Source organism: Opisthocomus hoazin, chromosome Z, assembly GCF_030867145.1.
Source record: "Opisthocomus hoazin isolate bOpiHoa1 chromosome Z, bOpiHoa1.hap1, whole genome shotgun sequence".
Lineage (NCBI taxonomy): Eukaryota > Metazoa > Chordata > Aves > Opisthocomiformes > Opisthocomidae > Opisthocomus > Opisthocomus hoazin.
The window spans coordinates 80633744-80661460 of NC_134454.1; the positions used below are offsets into that span (position 1 = coordinate 80633744).

At 41.3% G+C, this 27717-nt stretch overlaps 1 protein-coding gene across 6 annotated transcripts in view; it reads left to right on the forward strand.

The window, feature by feature from the left end:
- UBAP2 (ubiquitin associated protein 2) overlaps positions 1 to 27717 on the forward strand; it is a 176361-nt gene that overhangs the window by 9856 nt on the left and 138788 nt on the right. For all 6 annotated transcript variants that reach the window (XM_075447220.1, XM_075447224.1, XM_075447221.1 and 3 more), the window contains exons 2-4: positions 19895 to 20034; positions 24030 to 24107; positions 25733 to 25843. In XM_075447220.1, coding sequence (XP_075303335.1) covers positions 19936 to 20034; positions 24030 to 24107; positions 25733 to 25843 — 288 coding nt within the window. In that variant the 5' untranslated portion in view covers positions 19895 to 19935. The remainder of the gene's footprint in view (positions 1 to 19894; positions 20035 to 24029; positions 24108 to 25732; positions 25844 to 27717) is intronic.

The window sequence follows — 27717 nt, forward strand, 5'->3', positions numbered from 1 at the left end:
TGTCTTGGACTTTTTGCTTTTATCAGTGTAGTCATGTAGAATGATAACTTGCATTTTTCATTTTATGATTTTTATATTCCCCTTATTCTAGTGAATCAGATGCCTCTTACTAGTTTGCAAAAAGCCATGTTTTGAGCAATGTATTCATTGAACTTGAAAAACAGTCTTTGTGCGTTAAATTGAGAACATGTTTAAGGCATCATTCTGTTCTGCACTTTAAACTTGCCTGCTGTTGGTTGTATTTACAGTGTCATCTTGGCTTTTACAGCAAGTGTGCTTAGCAGACCCTTGTTTTGCTAGAGTTTTTACATAACATTCTGTAAATTACTGAAACCTATTATTGTGATTAAAAAGCTGTTACTTAAGTATGTAATGCAGTTTTTAAAACTTGTAGTATTTTATCTTGGTTGTCCCTTGCTCATCTTTTGCTTGACTTCTGTGTACATACAGCTTTTTGGTTTGCTTGGAGAAAATTGATGTTTACAACACATCTTCTGCTGAAATGTGTTTAAAGATTGCCATTGCCAAACCATTTGTTCAGGAAAGTTTTTGTACTGTGTGATGTCTAAGGCTGATATCTGTAATATTTTAATGCTGTTGCTAGAGTCGAACACCACAGTTAGCAAAATATGTATGCCAGGTGCAATCTCAGTATTCACATGTGTACTGAGGGTGAGGTGCTGTGATTGACATAAATAAGCTAACTGTTTCAGAAACTTAAGATGTGAAGTGTGCAAGTCCCTTGTCTTTCAAAAGCAAGTAACTTCATCTTGCTGCAGAGTGCTTTGTCTTTTAGACTGCTGGTGAAATAAATAGGTGACTAATATCTTCTTGGGATGTTTTAGGAAACAGATTTTCTACTTGGGCATTTTGCAGAGCATATAAACCCAGCATACCTCTGTGGAATTAGGGGATGTTAGGTTAGTACAGCATAGTAATGAATAACCCAGCATAATACAAAAATATGTTTGAAAGAGAATGTAAGCTTTAAAAAAATAAGTGAATAAATGTCTCTGAAAAGGAATTTCATAATGGTCTGTCAATAGGAAGGAAGTTTTGAAGAAAAACTTTATATGACCATTCAGATTTTCAAACTTTAAGAAAAAATTATTCTTAGCACCTTTCTTCAATTTTATTATAAGCTAGTCTGACTTGGAAAGAAATGGTGGAGGAGAGTGAGAACTGCCTACCAAAGACAGCAAATGTGTGGAAGCCAAGCAATACTTAAGTCAGTCCAGACTTGCAGAAAAAGGTAAAGATGAGGGGGGCTGGAACATTGTCTGCTGGTCTTAGAAGCATCCTGTGGGTGATTCCCCCCACGTATGCTGGAGAGAAAATAAGTATGGAATGAAGTACAGTGAAACTTTGGACAATTTGACATCCTATGTGAGCAGCTTGTCTCTTTGGTATCTTTAGATTTTTACAAAGTTTTACAAAGGTTAAGAAACTAATGAAGAAGTGGGAGATGAGTTTCATTTTGCTTTATTAATATTAAACCCGCAAGAATAATGTGGATTACTTTATTCCTGCTTTTAGATTTGAATTCTGTGTGGAGGGCTCTTTATTCACCTGCTCCTTTCTAGCATTTTGTACATCTGATGTTGTAAAGATTGTTGGTCCTTCATGTCTTTGGACAGTTTGATATTGTTTTGGTGCAGATCAGATAGACCTGACCTCATGCAAACTTATAGAATGATGGAAAAAGAGTAAGTGAATTTACCTGTGACACCAAGCTGGGAAGTTGTGATCCTGAGGAAAATAATGCTCAAAACCAAGTGGGAAAGCTTGGGGTAAAACCAAGTTTTCTGGCTGAAGCAGATCAACGTGAGGATTAGTATCAAAGGAAACTAATCAAACCCACCTTGTTTAAAGCTAGACAAAATGCTAACGATGGTCTTGTCTGTAGAAGGAGCAGTCCAGAGGTGCCAGAGAAATAAAAGTGATCTCTTACGGCTTTCAGTTCTCAGTGCTGTTTCTGTGACTGCTTGTCTCTGAGCACCTGACAATAAGCTTGAAAAAGGACTCGGCTTTTTGCAGTGTTTCACTTTAGAAAGCTAGGCTGAACCAAATGGTTGTAAGTTTTCATCAAGATTTTATGCATAGTAAAAGTATAAGGATTGTGAAGTAAGGTAAGCTTTAGTACTGCCTTAGAAACTGTTGTTTCTTTTCCTCCTGGAACTTTGTATTCAGAGTCATATATGTCACTGCAAATAAGTAAAGTTTTGATTTTTGGTGGGTTCTCATGTTGCCTCAGATGAACCTGGAGAAATATCATCACTGGGGTGAAATTATAGAAAGATGTTCTAGAATGACTTGCTTTATTTAAAAGAGTTTTTTTTCAGGAAGACTCCTCGTTTTCTTTGGTTTTCTGAATACGTATCACAAGCAGGGATCTCTACTGGTTTATCTTCCCTCAGTATCAAGGAGTATCCCCCATCTTTCCTTAGTTCAAGGAGCCGGGCTCTGTACAGGGGCAGGAATGATATCTGAGCTCTTTGGTGTTGCCACCAAAAGTCTTGAACCTAGGATCAAAAATCTGGTATCACAAGGTTTTTAGCACACTTTACAGACACAGCCTTACTGATTACTTAGTGCATTTGCTTTTGTATTACTTGTGGCTTGTAATTTAACCGTTGCTTTTTGTTGCAAGTGTTGTAATGTCATCTGATGACTTGCAACTCTGAATTAATCCTCCTCTCCAAAACTTTTTTTTTATGGCGGCACTTTCTACTTTCTTCCTCGTTGTCAGTTCTAGTGTGAATTAACTAGGTGCCCTTTTTTTTGATGCAGTTGAGTGTGTTTCCACCAGTGTGACAACGTAACAAATGTCTCTGTTCTTGCTGGGCTATTTTTAGTCCTGTTGCTTGTATCTGTTTCTATTCAAAGAATTCCTTTGCAAGCTGTTCCAGGAGAGCGTGGTTCGGCGACAGGGGAAGGGAGCTGGAGGGGGCAGGGAGAGCACAAGTGCTGAGCGTCTTTGTGATCTGGCAGCGAGATGTCCAATGTTGCGTGCTGCTTCCTGTGTGCCACCCCGATTACAAGAACCCTAGTCAGAGCAAGTTCCTCCTTCTGGATATTGTGCTTGCTGCATGGTTCCCAGCTTGTGTTAGCTGTTTCTTTCTGTCATTTGGATTACCCGGGTTTTAACGTGAATAATCTTACTCGGTTTGTTTTTCTGTGTAAACAGCAGTTAATTTTAGGGGCTGTTTAGATCTGGGCCGTTACATCAGAGCGAATAACTGACATACACATCTCTACAGTTTAATAGCCAAAGCTGACAGTTCCCAGTACTTGTCTTTTTCCCTGCTCCTGCTATGGTTCAGCACCTTTTTTTGTTATGATACGGGTTTAATCTGGATTAGCTTTCCTAATTATTTTTTTAATATTTTTTTTTAGTTATTGAATAGCTTTTTTTTTTTTTACTTGTGGCTGCAGCTAGCTGTTGATTGTAATGGTTGGTAGGGGAGTGATCCACTGAAAGATTTTTTTTTTTTTTTTTTTTTTTCCTCCTAACTCTTGTGTTTTACGGTTGGTACTATTGACAAGCTTCAATCCGAAGTGTCCTTGATGTATGCTTGTGGCTCATGTTGCATGTACTGACATAGACCAAGCTTAAGCTGTTTTGACAGTGTCACTACAGGTGTGAGGAATAGTGGTTTTGGGACAAGTCAGTCACAGTTAATACAGCAAAGGTTGTAAGTGCTGTGCAGCTTTAGTGATGTACTTCAGTCTCATCTGAGATGCTTTGGCTACTTAAATATCTTTTTTTTTCCTTCAGCCTGAGTGTGACCCGAGATCATATGTCCTTCCATGTATTCTTTGAAGAGAACATCTATAACTTGTTTGGTTTGTACTCTGCAGCTGTTTCCTCACCTGCATATGTGTGTGTGTGTGCCCTGAGCTCACCCAGGCTTCTAGCTGACCCCTGAGTTCCATCTTGGTTAGACTGGAAAGCTGTGCAAATGATTACAGTCTGCAGAGGCTTTGCCTTGTGATTTATTTGGTGGAGGGAGCCATCTGAAGCACTTCCAAGTCACACAGCCCTGTCTTCCTGGACGAGTCTGTCTGGATTTCCTCCTTTCCCCCTTGGAGGGACTGCTGTGAGTTTTGATGAGCTGGCAGAGGGAGCAAGCCTTCTCAAGGTGGGGCTTTTGGTAGGGAAAGTGTGGGCGTGTGTGTGTTGTTCATATGAAAGTGAAATTCACAGATGACTAGCAAAAGGATCGAATATTTATCTGCGTGTACAAAATTATTAAAGATTTCTTTTGGTGGCTTTTACTTTAGGGTAGTTTGAGTCTCTAGTTTAGTGCCCAAAACTGAATGTAGACAGAAAATTCTGTGGCTGGGGGAAAGGACTGTGTTCTAGATTACCATAAGATGCGTTAGTCAGGCTGTCCTAATGTTGGCTGGTTATATCCTCCTCTTGTTTGGATAGAAGCACCTCCAAATTTTTCTAAGTGTATTCTTCACTGCGAGTTACTGAATGCTAACAGGTGTCTCCATGAGGCTGGGCATTAAGGAGTGTTCCTCAGTAAAGGTGACTCAACAAATCTCTATTTCGCCACTGGTGACCAAAAGAATAGCAATGCCATAAGATAGTGATATATTCAAGGTCACTTTGCTGGTAGAGTCCCTTCCTGGGATTTTTTTATTTTTTAAAATGCCTTCAAGGCATTTTTAATGTTTTTGTTGTTGTGTGCAGATGGCTGGACCAGGGTCAAGTCTTGCTGTACTGGATCCCAGGAAAACAAAAGGTGGAGCCTCCTGTTTTACCTATGTTATAATGATGCATGGCTGCTGAAGTGCAGGTTCTCCGTTCCCTCGTGAACTTGATCCCTGTCCCTTGTGTCAGATTCAGCAGTTGTATAGCCACATAGTTTTCCACTGGATAAGCTTATTCAGCTGACTCACTGTTTTGTTTTAGTGTTTAGTTTGCTCTTGGGTCAGCTCACTGAACCCACTCCCTCTGCAGCTGCATGATCGTTAGTCTGATTGAAGGGAAATAGCAGTAGTATGTGGTTAAGGAGTAGAGGAGCAGGAATGCCATTTGTGATGATGGCTTGCAGTTGTGTGGTATTAAATGTCAGGTGAAACTTGATTTGTAATGGAATAAACTGTTTGGGTTCTACCTGTGGATTGAACTTTGAGTGAATATACGACCAAATCCTGAGCAGGAGAACTCTAGTCACCATTTTTTGTCCCAGACTCTGCTCACCTGTCTTCCACTTGTGTGTGACTTCAGGAAGGCTGTGTTAGTTCTGGATGCAGAGGGTAATGATTCTCAACCCTGAAAAACCTGCTAGATCAGTTTTTCCCTCAGCTGCAATAAACCTTTCCTTTTTTGAAGTATTAGTTAATGTTTTTTACAAGCCTTCTAGTTAATGCAGTGTATAATTCAGTCGGAGTATTTGTTGCTGGGGGTGACTAGGCTGTAGTTCTGCTAGCTGCTTTGTTGGAAGTGAGACATGGTAGTGCTCTTTCACTGGACACTGCTCAAGGAAACCTTAGGAGGGAAGAGACTGAGGACTTTACCTTTTCTGTTTGTCTTCATTGATTGTTCCATTTTCTTACTTCCATTCTTTTACCCAGAAAAGCAGGTGTGAAGAGATTTGCAGTACTGATCGTTCTTCACCATTGACTGTAGCAGTAATGGAATAAACAGCGAGTATACTGTGTATTGACTGGCTAGTATTTTCTTTGATCTCTTTAGGCTAGAAAATAAGAGAGCAGAGAACTTGGAAGTGGAGGTTGATTCGAAGATCTGGTAATAACTCAACAGTACAATGTATACTGTTAAGCAGGTATCCCTTATTACAGTGCCAGGCACACGGGGATCTCTCCTCCAAACGTATGTGCCGAACACCCTTTTCATTCCAGGTTAGATACAATGGCAATGTACACATTCATTGTATTTCCAAGAAATGCTTAGCATGTTTATGGTTTTTCTGAAAACTAATTAGCATATGGTAATACCTTGCGTGCATGTCTGTTGGCCCCTCCAGGTGGTCGGTGGGGGGTCTTCAGGTGAAGGTTCATACTCTTCATCACGGTGTCTGCTGGTTTACCTTTGTTTCTGTGCAGACCTGGTTCTGAGATCATGTGTACTGTGTCCTTTGGGGTTGTTTTGTTCCGGTCTTGTTTTCGTCTTGGTGCCTCCTTGTCTTCATGGTTCTGTGCATCTGCTCTCCCAAGGCTGAGCTGTCTAAGTGGGATTATTCAAGAGTCTTTTATCTTACAGCCTTCTGAATTATTCACAAAGAACCAAGACTTGCTTTGGTTTTAATTAATCTGTGTGCAATGATTCTGATGACCTAAAGTGACAACTTCTGTCTACATCTGCTACATCTGTTATATTTGCTCTGTTCCCAGGTATCAGTCCATCCTTTTCTTTTGAGGACTTGTAGCTTACACACTACAGTTTTCAGTACTTAGTGTTGCATTGTGCATGCAAGAATACCAACTGCAATAAGAAAAACTACTAGCAACTAGAAAATATCATTAAAGCTACTTTGTTGAAGTTTTATGTTTCTTATCCCTTCTATCAAGGTGTTCCTTCCTACTGTAGCAGGAGGAAGTACTGTGTGCATGGCTGTGCAAGCAGCAGGAACCACATCTGAGACACTGTGGTCTCTGTATACTTCCTAACCTGGGATACTGAGTCAGTTGACAGCATGTGGTGTGGTCAGTGATGGGAATGCATTATCTCTTTTATTTTGGTACCTTTTAGAGATGGTTTGCATAAGAAAAGTCTTTGTATGACAGGGGGTAAGAAATGAGGTCCCTCCATTAAAGATGGGAGGAACATGCATTTAATTTTCCCTTCAGGTCTTAGAACATCAGAACAGGCTAGAGCTTTTCTGAAAGTATTCCTCTTTAAAACAGAGAAACATACCAAAAGTGAGTATGCTGTTTCCCCTTCCTCACAGCATCCCCTTGACTGCTGCTTCTCAAGGAGAATTCATATTTTCTATGTGTTATATTTCCATGTGGAACAGTGCAGGCTTTTTTTTTTTTCTTTTTTGTCTAGTTCATGGCAACAGCTTTGGTCTGGGCTGTGTTATGGTCTAGTAAGATCCTCTAGTTCTGATATTCCTGAGGATGGTGCTTAGAAAATAACATGCAGTTAGTCTAACTAGGTCTCTGTTACTTAAAGTTTCACTGCAGTGAGTGACAAGTGCTGGTAACTAGTGCATCTTGCAGGCCCTTGCAAACATGGGGCTTATAATTAGTTAGGACAGGGAGCAGGACTTTTTTTTTTTTTTTTTTGTATGTGGAAGTCCAGCCAGTTGCTATCTAAAGTGGCGTTCTGGGAGGAAGGCAGCAAAAGATGAGAGTAGTGACTTTGTAGATACTGAAACATAAGGTCAAGTCCTGTGAATCTTCCAGGACATTCACTCCCTTTTGATCAGAATCGGTCAGGAGAGTTGTCTTCTGACAGCAGCAGAGCTGGGTGGGTTTTGCTAATCAGGTTTTTAGCAGTCTGAAGATTGCCTTGGTTGTGTGAAAGGTAAAGCCTTAGGTGGAAGTTAGTTAGGCTTCTCCGATTTTAGTGTGATTGTCTTTTTTTTTTTTTTTTTGTACCAGTGAAAGTGGAATGTTGGGAAATTCAGATTCCTCTAGAAATTTCTGTATGGATAAGGGCACTTGCTTCTGAAGTTTGAATATTTATAAAGAAATGATGAGGACAAGTCTGCTCAATGTTTATTTGGTGTAGTTGGCAGATTTTGATTAAAGCTAGGATAATCACCAGTATATACCAATATGTAAAACATGTCACTTGAGCAGAGACCCTGGGATAAGAGCAAAGATAGATATTGTGAAGTTAGAATATTTTTAAAAACAATGATATTAACTGTCATGATTGAAACCTGCTCTATAGTAGGAAACATGCACTGTTCAGTCCCCCTTCCACGTCATGCTTTTGAGAGGGGCTCTGGATACCTGACCAGCCAATGCTTAACTCCGGTCTTTTAAAGATGAACACTTCTTTCTCTTCCAAGACAATGCTGTCTTTTCTTCTGTTTGTAAGACCTATTTGTATATTCCTTTGTCTTCCTTTGTATAGCACTTCCTTAGGAATACTAATCCTTGAAATGAATTTTTTTTTTTTTTTTTTTCTGGTAACGAGAAGCTACTGATTTCTGTAGATAGGGGTATGTTCTTAGCTAAGTATAAATTGACTTGTCAGAACAGTAATTTCAATTATCAAGTCAGTGAGTTTTAAAAAAAGTGGGTAAGAGTATTCACTTTTTTATTCGGTATGCTTTGCTAACACGACTGGAAGTGTGTGTCATAATGTGTCTTTGTGCTGGTACTCCAGCCACTCCCAGCAATCCTCTTTTCTTGGTAAAACATGAGAGCATACAGATAGTACAATATCTCTCTCCTGTGGTGTTCTGCCAGTGATGCAGGTCTATTCCTGGACATCAATATTTTTGCTATTTACCATAGAAGATTGTAAGATGAGGTGTGAATCCTTCCAGGATCCATAAGCTCAGGTTCAATATTGTTGGCTTGGGGCAGTACAGGCACTGATTAATCAGCATTGCTGACGAGGAACATCTGACTCTTGCAAACTTTTCCTCTTTCAAGCAGTAATAAAGGTAGTGAGACCTTTAGACAAGAGCACTTGAGGCAAATGTGTTGCATCGATGCTTTGCAGACATACTTTTTTTTCCTCCACTCTTTTTCCTCACGCTCATGTTACGCTACTGCTGTAGCAGTAAAATCTAGACTCATTGTACATGTACAGTAGTCATGCCATCATGAGGCAATGTCCTGCAGCCTTTTCCCAGCCCTGTCATTGTGAGAAATCCTTGACTGAGTAGCTAGGGATTTAGAGTATAAAAAAGCAATCACACTTTCAAGGTGTTCGCAGAGATTTCTTCAGTGTTATTTATCGCAGCTCCCTGTCCAGAGAGTCAAGAAAACAGCTTTCTTGAGATAGCCTCAGGAAAAGAATTGAAACTGCACCATTTGATCAGCTGATGGAAATGGACATTTGACTTCAGAAGGTTTCTTGAAAGTCAGGTGGTATTGCTGTGCATGGTCTGTCCCTGTAAGTTCAGCAACAGATTTATTGTGTCTTTTGAGGCTTGCAACCTTGTCAACTCAATTTGTATTCTGTGTATCTCTTAACTTTTCTGACTTCTTGGAGTCTAAAAGGGCTATATTTCTGCCCAAAGGACTGTTGAAGAAAAGATCAAAGAATGCATTATGATAGCTTTAAAATCCTGCTTTTTCTGTTGATATGCATTCAGTTACTCTTTGATTCTTTGCCTTCCTCTTTTCCTTCTAAAATCCAAAGCAAAAACCCAACTAAATAGGTTGAATAAGACTTGTATGGAGACTTTGGGAGGGGGAGGGATTTGATCGCTTTAGGAAAGTTGGGTGTTGAGGTACCAGTACTTCAGTGCTGCTTTTGGAAACTAGAATAATTGTTGCCATTCTATCAACAGTCTGAAGGCTTATTATGCAATACTATATCTGCTGCTGTAATGTAGGTCCTTGGGCTAAACGTGCTGTACAGAGAGAAACACTAAAACAAACAAAACCTTGAGATTTGGGATGATTTTCCTCTTAAATGCCTCTGTTGCTTTCCATTTTTAAGTCTATTTGCTTTATGAGGAAGTGCTAAAATTTGAATTCCTTAGAGCTTGAGAAGCTAAACATACTTAAAGTGAACAATTTTCTTAACTACAGATCAAGGGTTTTTTATTTTGTTTTGTGTGTGTGGTTTTTTGTTTGTTTTTAAAGTAGAAGTAAAGACAATCTTCCTCTGGACGTACTAGATTACATCAGTGAAAAAAAAAGGTTTATAGCAATCTTGTGCATCTTGTTTTTTATTGTTGTGAAAGTGTGACTGCTTTCTTTACACAACAGCATTGGGAAGTCCAGTCTCTAATGCTTTCTCCTCCTTTTTTGCTAGTGCTCCAGGGATCTGTTTCGTTTAATGTGTATCTATTTCTTCAAAATACAACTGTTTTGGCTGCTTACTGAAGTTGCAATGTGTCTACAAGGTCAAGTGTGAACTGTTGATGAGGGACTTTTGTACTGAACCAGACCCTGACATGGAAACTGAAACCTCTGCTTGCCTGAATATTTTTTTTATCTTGATTAAATAGATTTTAATTAAGAGTTGTCTTCCTCTCAATCTCAAGTCTTCTTTCTTCATTTGATCTGCAGTTAGAATAAAGTTCATCAGTTTGTGATATCCTACTCATTGCTATGACAACAGCCTGCCAAACAGACTTTAATATGAGGAATTTGAGAGAATAAGAAGCTGCTTTGTGAGCAAGGAAGTGTTCTTGTTCAACCCCACCTCATTAATTAATAATATCCAATTTAATGCTCAAAATCGTGGTCACTATGGTAATTTGAAGGCAATGGCTATCTGCCTCCCTTCTGCCTGCTGCTTTGGTGCTCTGAAGAGTAGGTGTGGTAGGGCGCAAAGCCTCAGCCCGGGGCGGTGACAGCATGCCCGTGCCAGGGAGGTGCGGTGTTTCCTTGCTCGGTGCATCGTCAGCGGTGGAGCAGAGCCCTTCAGCCGCTCCTCATGCGCGCCGGGTTGCTGTGTCTGGACACTGCCTGTAGATAGTGGGAGCCAACTAAGGGAGAGTGAAATAGCTTTATTTTGAAAGCTCTCTTTGTATCAAGCTGCCACTTGTGCTTTTAAGAAGACAGGGTTGTGTGTGAGAGAGATTGTAACATGTCCGTGTTGGCTTGATGGGGAATGTCAAGCTGAGGTGGTGTTTCCCCGCTTGTCCGAAGCAAGTGCAAGTCCCATACCGCTAGCAGAAGGGGGCCATCGCCTTTGCTGGTTTTCTGCTCTGGACCTGTTGACAAATTGTGCTGCTCTTGGGCTGCACAGTCAGCAAGATGAGGATGTTCTTTAAAGATCCCGTTATACTGTTCAGGTTGGTTGTCTCTGATCCCACCGGCAGGCTGATCTTGCTGTGTCTTTTCATCCCTCAGTAGTGTTTGAAACATTTGTGTGCCTGCCTTTTTCCTGAAAGTATCCTTTCATCCTGAAAAACAAACACAGCTTAAACAGTGGTGGCACAGAGACACTGTAAAATACATGTTAGGAGAGGGAGAAAAGACACAATGGTCTGAAGGTACCGTAGGTTGCCTAACTGTCAGAAGTGTAGGTGGTAACTCAGTGTGTGCTTGACAAACGAATAGAAAAATTGCTGTTTTAACATGTGTGCACGGCCATCGTGTCCCAAACATGGGTCTCTATTTTGAGTAGCTTTGGTGGAAGTAGAGAAATCAGTATTGAAATGAATGTCAGCATTTCTAGTAACCAGAATCTGTGTAAACATGTTCTTAATTCAGAAATTATGAACAAATTAAGACCCAGTGTAGTTACAATTTCTCAACATAGCGTAAGTCACAATGGCCTAATTCCAGACAGCCATATTTGAAACGATTAGCTTGTCTTTCAAAGAGGTTAGTGCTCTCTGTCATGTTCTCTCTTCAGGGCTTTTTCTCATTGCTCATGGTGCTGGGTTCAAATCGTGGTCAGCTGACTGATACTTAAAAAAGAAAACACAACAACCCAACACAAAGGTCATTATTAGTGTATATAAAATTAGGTTAGTTTTGTGACATAGACAGTCCTGTCAGCAAGGGTTATGAAGCAGATTTTAACACAATGAGTAAGAGTAACTTTTACTGCAAACTAAACTGAAGGCTGTCCCGGATGTGTTTAAGGTATCAGTGGATAGCTGTGACCAGGTAGTCAGTGATACACGTTGAACTTGCTGTTCAGAGTCTTTCCATTTGCTTTCTATGGAACATGCTGTCATGAGTTCAAATAACCTCTGTTCTGACTGTACGTGGCTTTTACGGTGTCAAGTGCAGAGCTCTCAAGGCCTGTGTGTTCCGGGGCTTAAAAGACAACAAAGCTAGATGTGGCGAATGACTTCACGGACCCCACTCTTGTGCTCGATCAAAATCCTTTTATTGCTCAAGTGAATAGCTTATGTACTAATACAACAGTGACTAGAGCCAGTCAGCTTTGGATTCGTGGCTTTGCAAATGCCAGTTCACAGTTGCTGTTTTCCAGGATCTTTTGCAGCTGGATGTGTGAAAACAGCTTACATCCTGAGAACAGAGAAAGGAGGCACAGGACGCGCTGATCTTTCAGGGTCATGAGACAGTGCTGTTCAGTCTCAAATTATAGGATTTCCCGCATCTCCCCCTTTTTTGTTTAGCCGGACACTGTTGATGATAAGATCTGACATAATTCGGCCTTCAGCTTGCTACCAATTTCTCGGAGGCCCACACAAACTACAATAGTAAAGACAGACATAAGAACACAAATGGTAATAGAAGACATAGAGATGTGAAGTGCATACCATAACCTGCTGGCTGTAAAGAAAGATCAAATTAACCTGAGAATGATACATATTGATGGCAAATCTGTTACCTAACATATGGGTGTAGGCTGATTTACTTGCATCCAATTTTCTTTCTGTGTGGATGGTGGGATCCAAGCACCGCCTGACCACAACATATCATTATTGCCAATCAGAGAGGATGCATTCCACCATGTCAGGAGTCGAAGTAATGGTGGATCAAAGATATAAGCTCACTAAATTTGCACTTGGGTTATAGGTATACTCATCACACATACAAACATCCATAACAGTTAGTATTGGCTATCTGTATTAATCACCTAGGCTAAGATCAATGTATCTAAAGGTATAACTCATTAACTATATAAGCTAAAATCAATGTACATAAAAGCATAAATCTGCAAACTTCAGCCCATCTATTCCCTGTTGCATCAAATGCTTCCGCAGCCCCGAGAAATCAGAATCCAGATACAGCAATCCAAAGTTAAAAACCAGAAATAATCAATACCTGCAGAACTCACCAAACCGAAGACGCAAAGGCAGTTACTTAGTCCAGACAAATCCGTTAGATCACAGAAACCAAATAAATCCATCAGAACACAGAAATACAAACACTATGACAACAAACACATAAAACCACACAATCAGTTGCGACTGCACATGCACAAGCACACAGTTTTCAGCATAAGTCCAAATATTGCAAATAGACAGACTTACGATAATATTCATAACATTTAACAGACAAATTCCCGAGCCTCAGTTTCAGAAAGAGTACTATCTTTTTAGTTCTGTTTTAGGAAGGGTACTTTCCCTTCTCCCCAGGGATATAGCCCAATGCTGTGAAGCTTTCACTACAACCAACAGGCAGGCAACAAGAAACAATACTAGAAGAATGCCTTTACCTAATTGATGGTCCTTGCTCAGAACTTCTCGGTCCAGGGATCGGAGGTTCTCCTCGAGAATCTCTCGGTGCCGGCTGGAGGTCCTGCGATCCCTCGGATTATTGAGGTTCAGGAGCAGGGTGCTATCTGGGGTGCCAAAATCTGTTATTGGAAAGCAGCAAAATAATTAACTCTCTAAAACTTAATTTTGGAGTTGTAGAAAGCAGGCATTCTTTACTGCAGTACTGGACGCACATGGGATAGTTCTACCCAAATGTGTGTACGGAAAAGACACTACTACTAGATATTTATGACATGTTAACATACATAATCATTACATTTCTGAGAAGTGCTTATCATTTCCCCTTTTTTTTAATATATGTGTATACTAATATCCTTTGTACATGTCTATTGGCACCTCTGGGCAGTTGTCGGGAGCCCTCAGATGAAGGTTCATACTTTTCCTCACGGTGTCTGCTAGTTGACCTTTGCTCTTGTGCAAACTCAGTTGTAAAATCACGTATACCGTGTCCTCCAAGATCGCTTCGTTGTACAAAAGCTATTGTGGAAGATAATTGCCAAATATGCAAGCAATGTATTAATCGAAGTGGGTGGTGCACCCACTGCAGCCATCAGAGTACTTGCGTTTGCTGTAATTTTTTCAGTTTTCCCTGTGTAATAGGATTATCCAAAGTGGATCTCTTCTGCTTCCACGTCAAAGGCTGCTCCCTGAGAGTGAGCGTGGTCATCTCTGGCATCGGATTCTGCGTTAAGTTCTTTCAGCTCATGATATGGTTTCACATATTTTGCTGGTAACCATCGAGGGCCTGTTGAAAGAAGAGCACACACGTACCCTCTTCCCCACATTATTAGTTCTACAGGACCTGTCCATTGCAATTTCCCAAATTCTTTCTACCATACCTTTGGTTGAGCCACAAATGGAGGGACCATCCTGAATTGGTGGTCAGCTGCTGTTGCAAATAACTGATGCTCAGAATGTGTAACATCACTCTGCCACAACTCACTAGTTTATAAACCATGAGGCTTCACTCCTGTATATGATGATACGGGTGTAATATGTTGACAATCAGGGCATGCACGAACAATTTCTGTGGCTTGCTTTCAGGACAAAGCAAATTGTTTATTCAAGGAAGAGGCATTTTGATGAAAGAAGTCGTGAGATAATCGGGCTTGATCAAAACTATGAGGCAGTACTGCTGCCATTGTCAAGTTATCTGCTACAGCATTTCCTTCAGTTATTGGTCCTGGTAGTGTGGTATGTGACCGTATATGCATTATGAAATATACGTGTACACAATTTTTAAGTAGTGTAGCTAATTTCAATAGCAAGGAAAAAAGTTGTTTGTTATTGACCTCTTTTATCACTGCATCTTCAATGCGTTGAACAATACCCACAACATGCAGAATCTGCGACAACACTGAGTGGTTCAGCTGAAAACAATTCAAAGGCGTGCAAGGCCGCTGATAGTTCAACAACTTGTGTGGGTCCTTCAACGGTTAAAATAGATGATTCCCAATCTGACGAATCTGTTTGTTTCCACACAACTACAGCTTTGTGTGTTTTCCCTGATCCGTCCAGAAACACTGTTTGTGCTCCTTTAATAGGAGCAGGAACACATCGGTTCTTTGGCTGCAATGGAATTTGAGAGAGGGAATGTAACAGCTTATGTTGTGGAAGGGTATAATGTGTCTCATTTAAATAATCACCTAGAGCGGCTTGCAGCAATAAGGATTCCCTGTTTAATACCACAAAGTCATCTGTAGCCAGCAGCAGGTAAATAGTGTCAGGATCACGTCCTGTCAATTGCTGACAGCGATTCCGACCTTGTGCTATTAAGGACATGATCATGTCTGCCTTTGTGGTGAATGTTTTCATGGGCATATGAGACAAAAAGATACATTCCAGAGTCTTCAACTCCTGTGTGTTAACACACCACTGACCTAAAAGAGCATAAGGCTGGAAAAAAGCATAAATTATATACAAATCTATTGGTAACTTGACGTTGATTCTGGAGGCAAAGGGAGTTGCGATTTTATCTGAAACTTTCTGCAAGACAGTTTTTGCTTCTGGTGTCAATCTCCTGGAAGATAACAAATCTGAGTCCCCTTTCAACAGGGTAAATAAAGGGGACAACTCTTCAGTTGTGATGCCTAAAAGGAGTTGTACCCAATTAGTTGTTCCTAATAATATTTGTAAATCATGAAGAGTGGTGACCTTATCAACAATATGCAATGGTTGTGGGAACACTTGTGAAGTAAAAAGTTTCCATCCTAGATACTTCCAGGGCTGCTCTGTCTGCATCTTTTCCGGGGCTGTCTGTAACCTGTAGATCTTTAATGACTACTCTAATTTAGCAAAAGCAGTCAGCAGCACATTTTGTGTTTCAGCAGCAAGGACGATGTCGTCCATATAATGGTATAAGTAGATCTGATTGAAAGATTGCTGCACTTCTTTTAGCACTGCATCCATGACTACCTGGCAAATCGTGGGGCTATTCATCATGCCTTGGGGCAGAACGACCCAGCGATATTGCTGCATGGGTTTGCTGTTGTTAATTGAAGGCAGAGAAAATGCAAAATGAGCACAATCATCAGGGTGCACAGAAATTGTAAAAACCCAGTCCTTTAAATCAATAACAAAAAGAGGCCAATCTTCTGCGATCATAGCTGGGTTAGGGACACCAGGCTGTAGTGGCCCCGTTGGGCTCGTTACTGCATTTATAGCCCACAGATCTTGTAATAATCTCTATTTACCAGACTTTTTTGGAATGACAAATCTAGGGGTTGTCCGTGGACTAGTAGATGGTACCAGGTGACCTAATGCCAGCTGTTTGTCTGCAAGGAATTCTACTGCAGTAATTGAATTGTGCACGCTTTTTCAAACCAAGGGCTTGAACGTAAGCAAAACGGTTCTGGCTGTGCCGTTTCTGGGCTGGGCCGGGCGGACGCGCTGGGTTTGGGGCGGGGGGGATTTGTGGGCCAGGCCGGGCCGCATCGCCAGTTGCCGATGGAGGGGAGCCCGCCGGCTCAGTGGGAAGGGGCGGCGCACGGGGGGCCGTGTGTCCCGGCAGGTGTAAGGTTCGCTGACCCGTCCGACGTGGTGACTGCTGGCGCTGCGGGCTGTGCTGCGTTGGAGGGACTGCGCGGCTTTAGGCTGGAATTCACCCTGCTTTGGTCTGAGGTCGGGTACGCCGACTGCTGTAGAGGGACCCTGCTGTACTTTTGCAGTTGCAAGCTGAAATAGCAAGATCTCAGCGGCTTCCTCCTGTTCAATTTGTCTCATAATAGCAGTTTGTAGCCGATCTAAAAACTGAACATAGGGTTCCTGAGATCCCTGTCGAATTGATACGAAAGACATTTCTTGCCAGCCAAGATCTGGCACCTTTCGCAAGGCCCTGAGAGTTAAATCCATGGCTTGTGTAAATACTGCTCTTGGTAGCACCGCTTGCACTTCCCCCATGGCATAATTATCTTGATCCAGTAACTCGTTTTCTCTAATACCTAATCCAGCAGCAATATTCTCCATAACTTGCACAATTACAGGTTCCTTATATTCTGATGCCCAGACAGTATATTGTGCAGCTGATAGAACCATTCTAAGTATTGATTGCCAGTCAGCCGGGATCATGACAGAAGATTCTCCTATAGCCTGTATGAGGTTCATAGTAAATGAAGCCTGGAGACCATATTCTTGTATGGATTTCTGAACTTCCCTAATAACCTCGTATGGTAAATAAGTGTACTTTGGGGTTTGGTTAGGCTTACATACTACAGGCATAGCTTGAAGGAGAGAAAGATCTCCTTTGCAGAGCGCATTCATCCTACATTTATCTAACAATACGTTCGACCGTCCGACAACATTCAGTGGTCCCGTACGAGTCAGAGGCTGTGTAGGAGCCAAAGGAGGGGGTGTAGGAGCAGAAAGGAGCGTTTTAGGAGCAAAAGGGGAGAGCTTAATAAGTGACATATGCGATACTGATTTTTGTCGTTGTGCCTGTAAAATTTCATCTGCTGTGGAGGCGGGGTTGCCATAACCTTCACCGGAGTTAGCGGCGGGTATAAATCAGGTCCGTCCTTGGTGTCTGTTTCTCCGGGATCAAAAGGATTGTCAGATTCTGGTGGATCTACCCCCTGCATTCTCTGTGTTGAGTTAGGAGTTTCATCGTAAGCAGGACTAAATGTTTCAAAAGACTGCAGCCCAGTCTGTTCCTGCTTTTGTGAGAATGGAGGAGGGGCAGCCGACACTTGTAAGATCGTTTCTGCAAGTTTTAGAGCATTTAAAGCTGTATGAACTGTTTTCCAAGTAACAGTGATTTCGTCAGGGACTTCAAGCTGCAAGTCCTTTTTTGTCTGCAATTCCTCCCCAACGTTTGCCCACAACGAGCTATCATATGAACCTGAGGAAGGGTACCACGAGCAATAGTCTCTTATCCAAACTAACAATTTAACCAAATTTGTAACTGATACTGCAAACCTTTGTTCTCTCAAAATTCTCGGTAAAATCTCTTGATGGAGCTTTTGCTCCTTTGTAGCTGACTGTCCCATCTTACAAATCCGCAGCGGCTCACCTCAGTTGTTCCAGCGAAGGGTGATTTGTCTCCCCTTGTGTGTGCGCACGCATGCATATGTCTCTCCTCTTGGTCTCTGCTGCGGTTTACCACTGGTAATAATCTCCAACTCTGAATATCTTCATGTCCAAATATCTTTATATCCAAATATATTTATGTCCAAATATCTTCATATTCGAAAACCCATGTTTGGGCGCCATTTGTGGTGAATGACTTCACGGACCCCACTCTTGTGCTCGATCAAAATCCTTTTATTGCTCAAGTGAATACCTTATGTACTAATACAATAGTGACTAGAGCCAATCAGCTTTGGATTCGTGGCTTTGCAAATGCCAGTTCACAGCTGCTGTTCTCCAGGATCTTTTGCAGCTGGATGTGTGAAAACAGCTTACATCCTGAGAACAGAGAAAGGAGGCACAGGACGCGCTGATCTTTCAGGGTCATGAGACAGTGCTGTTCAGTCTCAAATTATAGGATTTCCCGCAGTTAGACTCCTTTAGGAGGCTGGGAAAAAGGTTGGCTTCAGTGAATATATTCATAAACCTGGAGAAACACAGTGTTCAGCTCACACTAGAGTCAGTTCCTGGTAAGAGCAGGCCTTTTCTTGTTAAATATGTAAGAGTTCGTGGAAGTATAGTTTCTCCTCAGACTTTATTGAATGCTTTAACTAGCACATAAAGAAATTCAGTGTCGGGGTTCAATTTTAGCCAACAAAAATGTATTTCTAAGTGAAGAAGAGATTTAGATGATAGTGGAGTTAATTGTCTTTTTGATTCTAGATGAGGTGCTTGAGCATCATGAATCAATGTTTAAACTGAGGCATCTCATTGCAACTTTAATTGTTGAGTACCCATTACTTGTGAATGCTGGTGAGCAGCTGGGTATTGAACACATCCTCGTCCATGCACCCACAGCAGTTTGCTCGGTTTTCATCTGAGCATGGAACTCGGTGACAGCCAGCTTGCACCAAAGCTGCTGCCCTGACAAGTTGCGTGCTGAGGCATGTTCATAGGTTGGGGCTGCAGTAAAAGTGCTTCGCTGCTTGTTTGCACATCTCCTTCTGCCCAGGTGCACCACTTGCAGGTGGTCCTTAGTTCCCTAAATTTGAAGTTTTACTTCCCAGTGTCATGAGGACAGAAACCAGGCAAATGGCTGTGACCATTCTGACCCGTTGAGAGATCTGTTTCTGCTTATAATAGCTACTATAAACCATACTCATCAATTAGCCTTGTGTTAGATGCTGTACAAACATGAGGGGAATAATGTATTTCTTCTTTCAAAGTAATTTTAATGCTAGAGGATGAAAGAATGAAAGCTGACTGCCGTAAATGGGATAGCACTGATGTGTGTGTAGGGATTTGGTTTTCTTTTTCGTTTCCTTGTTGTCGTACAACAAAGGTATGTTTAATGCAGGGTAATAGGTAGTTTTGTAAATAATTTTTGTAAGTATGAAGGAGAACAAAATAAAAATACTGGCTACAGATGCTAGATTTAAAGGTAAAAATCAGTAATTTCTCTTATAAATGAGAGGTGAGGAGTTGAGTGGGCATTGGCCATGACCTCCATGTGTGTGCAGAAAAGCAGTTTGATGATAGGAAGGGAGAGACTGCCTTGTTTGTGAATGTGATTTTTGCTTTAGCATTCTGAGTGGGTACCAGAGTAGTTAAATTCCAGGCATCAAAACAAGGCAGCAGGTGTTACAGATATTATGGAGTGATACAGCTGGAGCTGAAATTTCAGCAGAGTAGCAGATAGAAAAGTCTGTATTTTAAATAACTGGGAAAAGCTGTGAGATTTAGATGTTGTCTGGAAGTACAGATCTAGACAGATCCCTATCAGCTGACAAAACTGCTTTTTATCCATTGTGTTTCCCGCTTTACTGTAAAGACTGTGATAAATCCCATAATAGTATATTAAAGCTGCTTGTTCAGGAGTCTCTGTATAGGCTTCATGGTAAAGGCAGGAAGAGTTCAAGCTACTGCCTTTATATATTATCTGGGTATTGAATCAGTACCCTGCCTTCCTTAACTCATGCTTTTTTTTTTTTTCCTTTTCCTTCCAGATTTTCTATTTTGTACATACATTGTTTTGTATATACTGTATATGATGACTTCGGTGGGCAGTGAACGTACCCGGGGCACTCGGGATAAAATGCAAATTTCAACCACACAGCCAACACAACCACAGAAACAAGTAGTACAGGTACGTGACACTGTATAATCTTCTTTGAGCTGAAAGTGATCAAGGAATGATACACGTTTCTTCCTTAAGTCAGTATAAACTGCAACAGTACGGGAGGAAAAATCATGGTCTGTTTTGGAAGACTATGTTTGGTGTCTTGCTTTAATTGCTCTGTAATCTGGCACAGCATAAAGTTGTTCCAATATTCTGGTCTCTGAAGGAGCGTTGTGTTCTTCACCAACATTTCCCATCAGTGAGGAATTCTGTGCCTGTGACTGTGTCAGGATGTCTGTCCTGTGACCTCAGTGTCCTCAGATCTCAGCTCTTCCATATGCCAGCCTCCTGATGCTAGAAGATTCCTGGTCGATAGAGGAATTTGGGTGGGTGGGAAAAGCTTTGTTAGATGCATGCTGTGTTCCACAGCATGATTCAGCATATCTGCAAGTCACAGAATCCTATACTTCTTGTGCAGTGTCCTCACAAAGTAAAATGAAGATGGTCAATCACTAGCAGACTAAAATTAGAGTATCTATGAGATTGAAATAGAGCTCTTAGCCCATTGTCTTCTCAGCAGCAGAGTAGTTAAGTTGTGTGCTTGTCTGTGTTATGGAGAGCGCAGAATGTCTCTGCTCCTGGCAACTCATTATTCTCTTGTCAGGTACTTCTCAAAATTGGACTCAGTTCAAGAATTGCCTCAGTTCTCTGCTGTCAGAGTGCATCATTCTAGAGGTGCTCCCCTGGGAACTTGTGTCTTATGCTTTTCTAGACTGATCTTTAACATGGAGGGGCTCTTGTTCTGTTTTGTACAGTATTAATTATGTAAGCTCAAGCTCTTACCTTCCTGTGCTGCAGCGCTTTGCATAGTGGTGATTCATGCTAACGTGTGGATTTAGAAAGTGACTTTCAACAGATGAAGTTGAATTTGTTTCTGTTTTGTAACAAGTAAAGCTGCAGGAGCACAGCAAGCAGGTTGACGGAAGTGATGGTTTCCACTTTTTTGACACTTGCAAGACAGCAGTGGAATACTCTGCCCAGTTTTGGATTCCCTGCACAAGACAGACACTGGCAGATGGGAACAAGTCCAGCGAAGAGCCGCAGAGGTGGTTGGGAGGCTGGAGCACAGGATGAATAAGGGATGGCTGAGGGAACTGGAATTGTTCAGCCCTGAGAAGGCAAGGCAAGGTCGTATCTTCTATGCAGATACTGCATGAAAGGTTATAGAAAAGGTGAAGCCAGACTCTTCTCAGAGAGACAAGGGCACAAGTTGGAACACTGGAAATTCCAGCTGTTAAAAGGAAGAAAATTGTTTACAGTGAGCATGGTCATGGATTACAGAGGTTGTGGGATCTCTGTCTGGCCCCAAGCAGCTCCTCTGATGGGACATGCTCTCAGTTGGAGGTTGTACAGAGTATCACTGGAGGAACTTCCCAACCTATGTGATTCATTGATTTTACACATTAGGTCTTACTGAACTTTTTCTGCATTTTGTCTGCTTATTCTAATTCTTGTATAATAGATACTGGTTTGGTTAATTGAGTGGAAAAGATGCTCATTTAAATATACAGCAATTATGTTTTAGTGCTTTACAGAACAACAGAAATGTGTGGGATTTTACTGTTGAATCACCACTGATTCATTTTTCTGAATGTAGAATAATGTTGCTTTCCCAAATGGGGATTTTGTTGTCATAATATCACATTTATCATAATTTAAGTTATTTAAGAAATTACAATGCAGTTCTTCTGCATTGCTTCTGGATAACAAATATACCATTTTATTCTAAGATCTGGGCCTGTTACTGTCACTTAATTGCGTGTTTTGCACACTTCTGTTTCCTGGCAGTTCGAAGTTGTTAGTTAAAAATTTCCTTCTCTCTGTTATGCCACAAAGAAAACATGTCTTGTAAGGTTGAGTAAAGTTTTAGCTGTTTTAAGATGCTACTATTTTCTTAGTCAAAATTAAAACTTAATGATACTATTCTGTGGGATACTACAATGTGACTTGTAATGATGGTGCCTTAAAAATAAAGAACCACCACTTGCTGGGAAAAAACCCAAAACTTTTTGTGACAGAGATTTGGTGTTTGTGTAGTAAAGAGGTATTGTGGGTTTATGTTGTTTTTTTCTTTTGAATCTTCAGTTCCGTATGGGTGTAATCCACTGGAATAAATATTAGTGATACTGCACCTACTTGCGTTTCTGAGCTCTCTGCTTACACAGGGAAACTGAAGATCCTGTCACACATTTGATATTGTTATAAAATTGGTGTATTTTTGTCTTCTAACGTGGACTTGAAAAAAAAATGGTTTACAGAAAAAATGAATCTTAATGGCGTCCTGTTTCGGAACAAATATGCCATCATGTCTCTACAGAAATTACGTTGTCTGAATGTTTTCACTCTGGATACCTTTAAAGGAAATCTCTTCACTAGCTTAAAAGTTGCAGTGGCCTGAGGAGGGTGAAGTCAGAGTGAGAAGATGAATTGGCAAGGCTTGATTCCTGACATCGGCAGACATGCTGAGCTCTCAGCAAACACCAAGAAAGAGCTCCTTCACATAGAGCACCGCACTGACGGGGAGGCTTTCGTGAAGAGTGGCACCAGGGCTGGTGCAGGGAATTCCGGAACAGGCTCTGCTCTGTGTTACTGACTGAAGTATGAAGCTGTCAGTATGACACTTTGAAAATGTAAAGTAGCACAGAGTACTTAACTCTGCTACAAACACTAATTGTCTTGGAATGCCGCCTCTGAGCACAGCAAATGTCGCTTCCCTCAAGGAGCTGGGACAGCTGCAGTAACTTGCTCAGAAAATAAGCAGCTGGTGGTGTACAGTGGAGTAATTTTTAGACTCTTCTCAGCGTTTACACTTGGTGACCTCCCCTAGAGCTTGTGTTTATGGTAAACTCCAAAAACAAAGCAGTCTGAAGCTGATTAAGTCTGAACTCTTGAGGCACAGTATTTCACATGGGTATCCTGAAGTGAGACTTCGAAAGGTGAGATTCAGCCAGCTGCCCAGAATGAATCTTTTCTGTCAAGAATTTCAGTGGATGAGGTGGTCCCCTTCTCAGTGAAGAAGTCTTCCGCAGCACATCAGCTCTCATTTTGGGTCATGGCCCCCTTTGGTATCAGCCTTCTCTAGTATGAGAGGGAAGCCTGTTCTGTTTGACCAGAAACCAATTTAGGCCCAGGATCACACAGTGTAGTTATCTTTGGTGTTTTCATGGGAGTGCAGTTCAAGCAGACTGCAAATGCTACGCTATGGAGAGTGGCCTTTATGATATTACATTGGTGTTCTTGAGTTGCTTTCTCTCTGGGGCAGCCGTAGCCTATTTGGTTTTATGGCACTTATCTGCATCCATCCATTTTAGTCTGTCAGCTTTTGGAGAAGTTGCCAGCATGGATTTGTGGTCCAGAAACATTACAGAAGCACCAAATATTTCATCAATAGCAAGTTCCTTTAGCAGTTTTCAGAGACCAGCATTTGCTTATAAAGAAAAGAAGTGCAGCTGTTCACGGGCAAAATCTTGAGGCATGACTCAGTCTCTTTTTAAGTGGCCATAAAACTGTAGGGTCATGTTGTTGTTGGGAGAGTTGTGGAAGGTGATGTGAGTGGCAATCATCAGAGATGTGGTTGATTTAGAAGTGGCATTACCAGTTCGTTATGATAAAACTCTAACTCTGGAGTGGTAGATAACTAAATGAAGGTAAAAGTAATAATATAAAAGTGTAGGCTTCTGTGGTAAATTCTGTTTTATTATGTGGTGGTCTTTTCTATGTGGCAATCTTGAACTGTAGTTCAAACCCATTAGAATGTGTTGAAATTTCTTCTTTCACAGCTAACTTTTCAACTGTAAAATGGGCGTAGAGGAGGTGTTAGTCCCTTCCCCATAGCACCTCTGTGCTTGTTGTGTGTGTTCTTTTTGAGAATCTGGAGAAAAAAATACAGTAGTGCTAGGAAATACTTTTAAAAAACATGTTGTTACCTTTTGTGTACTTCATTGGATGTTTGCGTTTTTCAGGCAACAGCAGAACAGATTCGCCTTGCTCAGATGATCTACGATAAGAACGACGCAGATTTTGAAGATAAAGTGAAACAAGTATGTTTCTTATGGTACAGAGTGCTTATGCCCTGCAATAAGGTGCTCCAAAGCTGGCTTACATTTTGGAGCTAAAGCATCTGTTTCTGATTTAGATGAAACCTTTTTCAGATGGACGTAAGTTGAACTAGGAAAAGGTGTTCTTGTTGCACTGTAAAGTCTGTTTACAAGAAATTGTGTGGTAATAGAGCTCTGACTGTATGGTTACATTGGTGTATTTTCCTTTGTAGACAAGCCTTTTAAACCAAAAGTCATCTCTGGTGATGTCTCTTCCAGACTGTATCTCTCTCATATGGTCCTGATGCTTAATGATTGTCAGAATAAAGAGTGCATTCAGCTTGTCCACATGTACATGCACGTGGGAAAAATGTCACCTGTGTAAACTGAGTTTGCTAATATCTTGGCTGTTTTTCAGGAAAAGGAAAAATGTAATCATAGTTTAAACGTGAATTGAAGTGTTATTAAAAAAAAAAACACCTGACCTCCTAGATCTGTGTGTGGATTAAAATGATAGAATTACACTGTGATAATGAAATCTCACAGTTTCCTCTAGTGTGCTGAGTTTCAGGTATACATTCTTAAGCTTCTGTTACCCAATTATAGCTGAGACCATTCGTTCAAACACAGCTGAGAATCTGTGTGCCTGTTGTGCTGTGGGTATCGGTGATTTTGTCCTAGTGAACACATCCCAACTCCCAGACCTAGGATTACACCCAGAAGGAGAGAAGAATTAGCGTGAATGCATTATTGCAGCAGAGGAGATTTCTTGATTTCTTTGGCTTTGTAAAACCTTCTTTGAAGCATTAAGTGCTTTTTGATGTGCTTCTTACAAACTTGTTCTGTTGCCACGCCAGAAGTGAAGTTTTGTTCTTCTGAAGCAAAAGGACCCTCATCAATAGTGTCTGTAGGTCTGCTGGTGGGAAGGGGAAGAATTAAGTTCTGCATAAGAAATCTCCAGTATTTTACACAGTGCATATATATTTCTAGCTCATGTAGTTTTTTTTCTGTGGGTGATGTTGCTGGGTGTCCCGTGACAGACTGTGGTTATTTTCATCCCACACTCCTCAGGATGAGCACCGTGGGTCCACAGAGGAGTATTCAGTAGTAGGTCTCCTTAAGCAGCCATTACTTACACCTTTTGTGTGGCCTTATGTGGAAATGGGTCGAGGGAGCTGATCTGGCTGAAAAATAACATTTTTCTTAGTCTAGGTGTTTTTCCAGGTGGATCTGTTCTCTACCATGGCTTACCTTATGTCTTTCTCACACACTGGGATAGAGAGGGGGATGTGTGATGGGGAGGGAGAGAGGATGATGCTGGAGCTATCCTGGTCTTCTACATCTTTACTGTCATACACTACAGTCTCTGGGATGACAGCATTTGCTGCAAGCATAAAGTGGAAAAAAAAAAGGTGTGAAAGAGAGTGCTTTCTTGATTACCATGTAATTTATGTTTCATCCTGTCTCTTTTCTGAATCGCAAGCAGATCTGTAAAATGCAGATAACTTTATGATTTTAGTTTCCTTTGGCACAGTAGCTATGCACTTTTTTTGGAATCTGTGGTGGTACTAACTCTTATTTTCTTATGATAATTTAGATATTTTAACATGTCTGACTTTTACTGCCAGCTTATGGAAGTGACGGGGAAAAACCAGGATGAGTGCATAGTGGCACTGCATGATTGTAATGGGGATGTGAACAGAGCAATCAACATACTGCTGGAAGGAAGTTCAGATACGGTAAGGTTTTGCTTTCATATTAAACTGCTTTTTCTGTTTGCTGTGCCTCGCTACTTCAAACAAGAGATTGGGAAAGTCGTATTTTGGAAGCTTTCAGTTTCCATGTGTCCATTCAAATCCTTTTGAAGGAAATGGAGACCAGGGCAGCTTCTCTGTTGCATGCATACATTCAAGTAGGCTAAACCTTGAAAATGTTGTGGGTGTTCAGCTAGTCTCTTGCAGAGTCCTCTGGCTTTCATTTACATGCAGCAGTTTTAACTCTGCAGCAGAACTTGGTGCTGTTTGACACAGGCCTGTTTTTTGCTGTAAGGTTTGTAGTTACTCAGTAGCACCTCCACAATCCTGAGACTTGATCCTAAGTGTTTGCCACAGAGGGCAATCCTTATAAACCTAAAGGGCAGGCAGATACTTTAAGTTTGCAACTGCTGTTGATGTATGTTGCCGGTATTGAAGTTGGGGGAGGTTTCCACATCTGAAAGCTGCATTGACAATGCTACTGATGGCAGAAGAGGATACAGCGAGTAGTTGCTCCTTTCACTGTGTTGCAGATTTGTATGACTTCCTTGAAAAACAGAAAGAGGAGACTAAACAATGTGTATGTAACAACAAATAATGTTACTTAGACTGTTACACAGAGCAGATATTTATCCCAAGAGGTATCAGGAAAATACGTCTTGCTGCGGTTGAAGTTTTTGCTGGAGGGACTTCTTACGGTTTATCTGAGAGAGTAAACTAGATTCCATCTCATCTAAATTGGGAAAGAAACCTGGACTTCCTTTCTTGATTCTGAACATACAGTATTTCATGTGATTTTTCAGGATGTGTTATTGTTATCTGCCTTATTGTTAATAAGGAAATTCAGCTGCGCGCACAGTCCCCCGCCCAGTCTAGGACACATAGTGTTCTGATTGATGGGACTTTCTTTTCTATCCCCCTTTCATTTATCAGAGCTGAGGTTGTCTAAAAGACTGAAGCATTTAATACTGAGTGAGCTGGCAAGTTGAGACTAAAAGAGAGCATCTCACCTTGACTAAATCATGGTGTCGATAAATGCTGTTGTGGTTTAACCCAGCAGCTGACAACTAGGACCATGCAGCTGCTCACTTGCTCTTCTGCCCCGCAGTGGGGTGGGGAGAATGGACAAAGAGTGAAATTCTTGGGCTGAGATAACGACAATTTAGTAAGACAACAAAGAAAATGATAACAATAGAATATGCAAAACAAGCAATACATTTTTTTCTCACTTGCCTGATGACCAGTTTGCAGCCAGTCCCCAAGCTGCAATTGTGGAACTCAGATTTTGCAGAATTCCTGAAAAAGTTCGGGAGCTCATTGAAAAAGAACAGGATTCTTGCCTCCAGCCAACCCCCATTACTAGACTGAGCGTGATGTCCGTGGTGCGGAATATTTCCGTTGGCCAGCTTGTTCTGTCTGCCTCGTTGTGCTCCCTCCCAGCTCCTGCACACCTGCTTATTAACTGAATATGAGAAACTGAGAAAAGTCCTGGATTTCTTAGCTACAGCTAAAACCGTCAGTGTGTTACCAGCGTTCTTCTAATATGAAATCCACAACACAGCAGCTACTGGGAGGACAGTTAAATCAATCCCAGCCCAAATCGGAACGCTTGGTACTGTGCAGGTTTTATGTTCTCTTGTACTTCCTATATTTGTAATTTACTAATTGCAAATAGTTTTCTGGTTGATAGAGAATGTTAAATGCTTTCTTCCTTTAGCAAATCGTTATAAGTGATCGTGACATGGACGAAACTTCCTGATGAGGTTCAGCAAGGGCAAATGCAGGGTCCTGCACCTGGGGAGGAACAACCCCATGCATCAGTACAGGCTTGGGGCGGACCTGCTGGAGAGCAGCTCTGC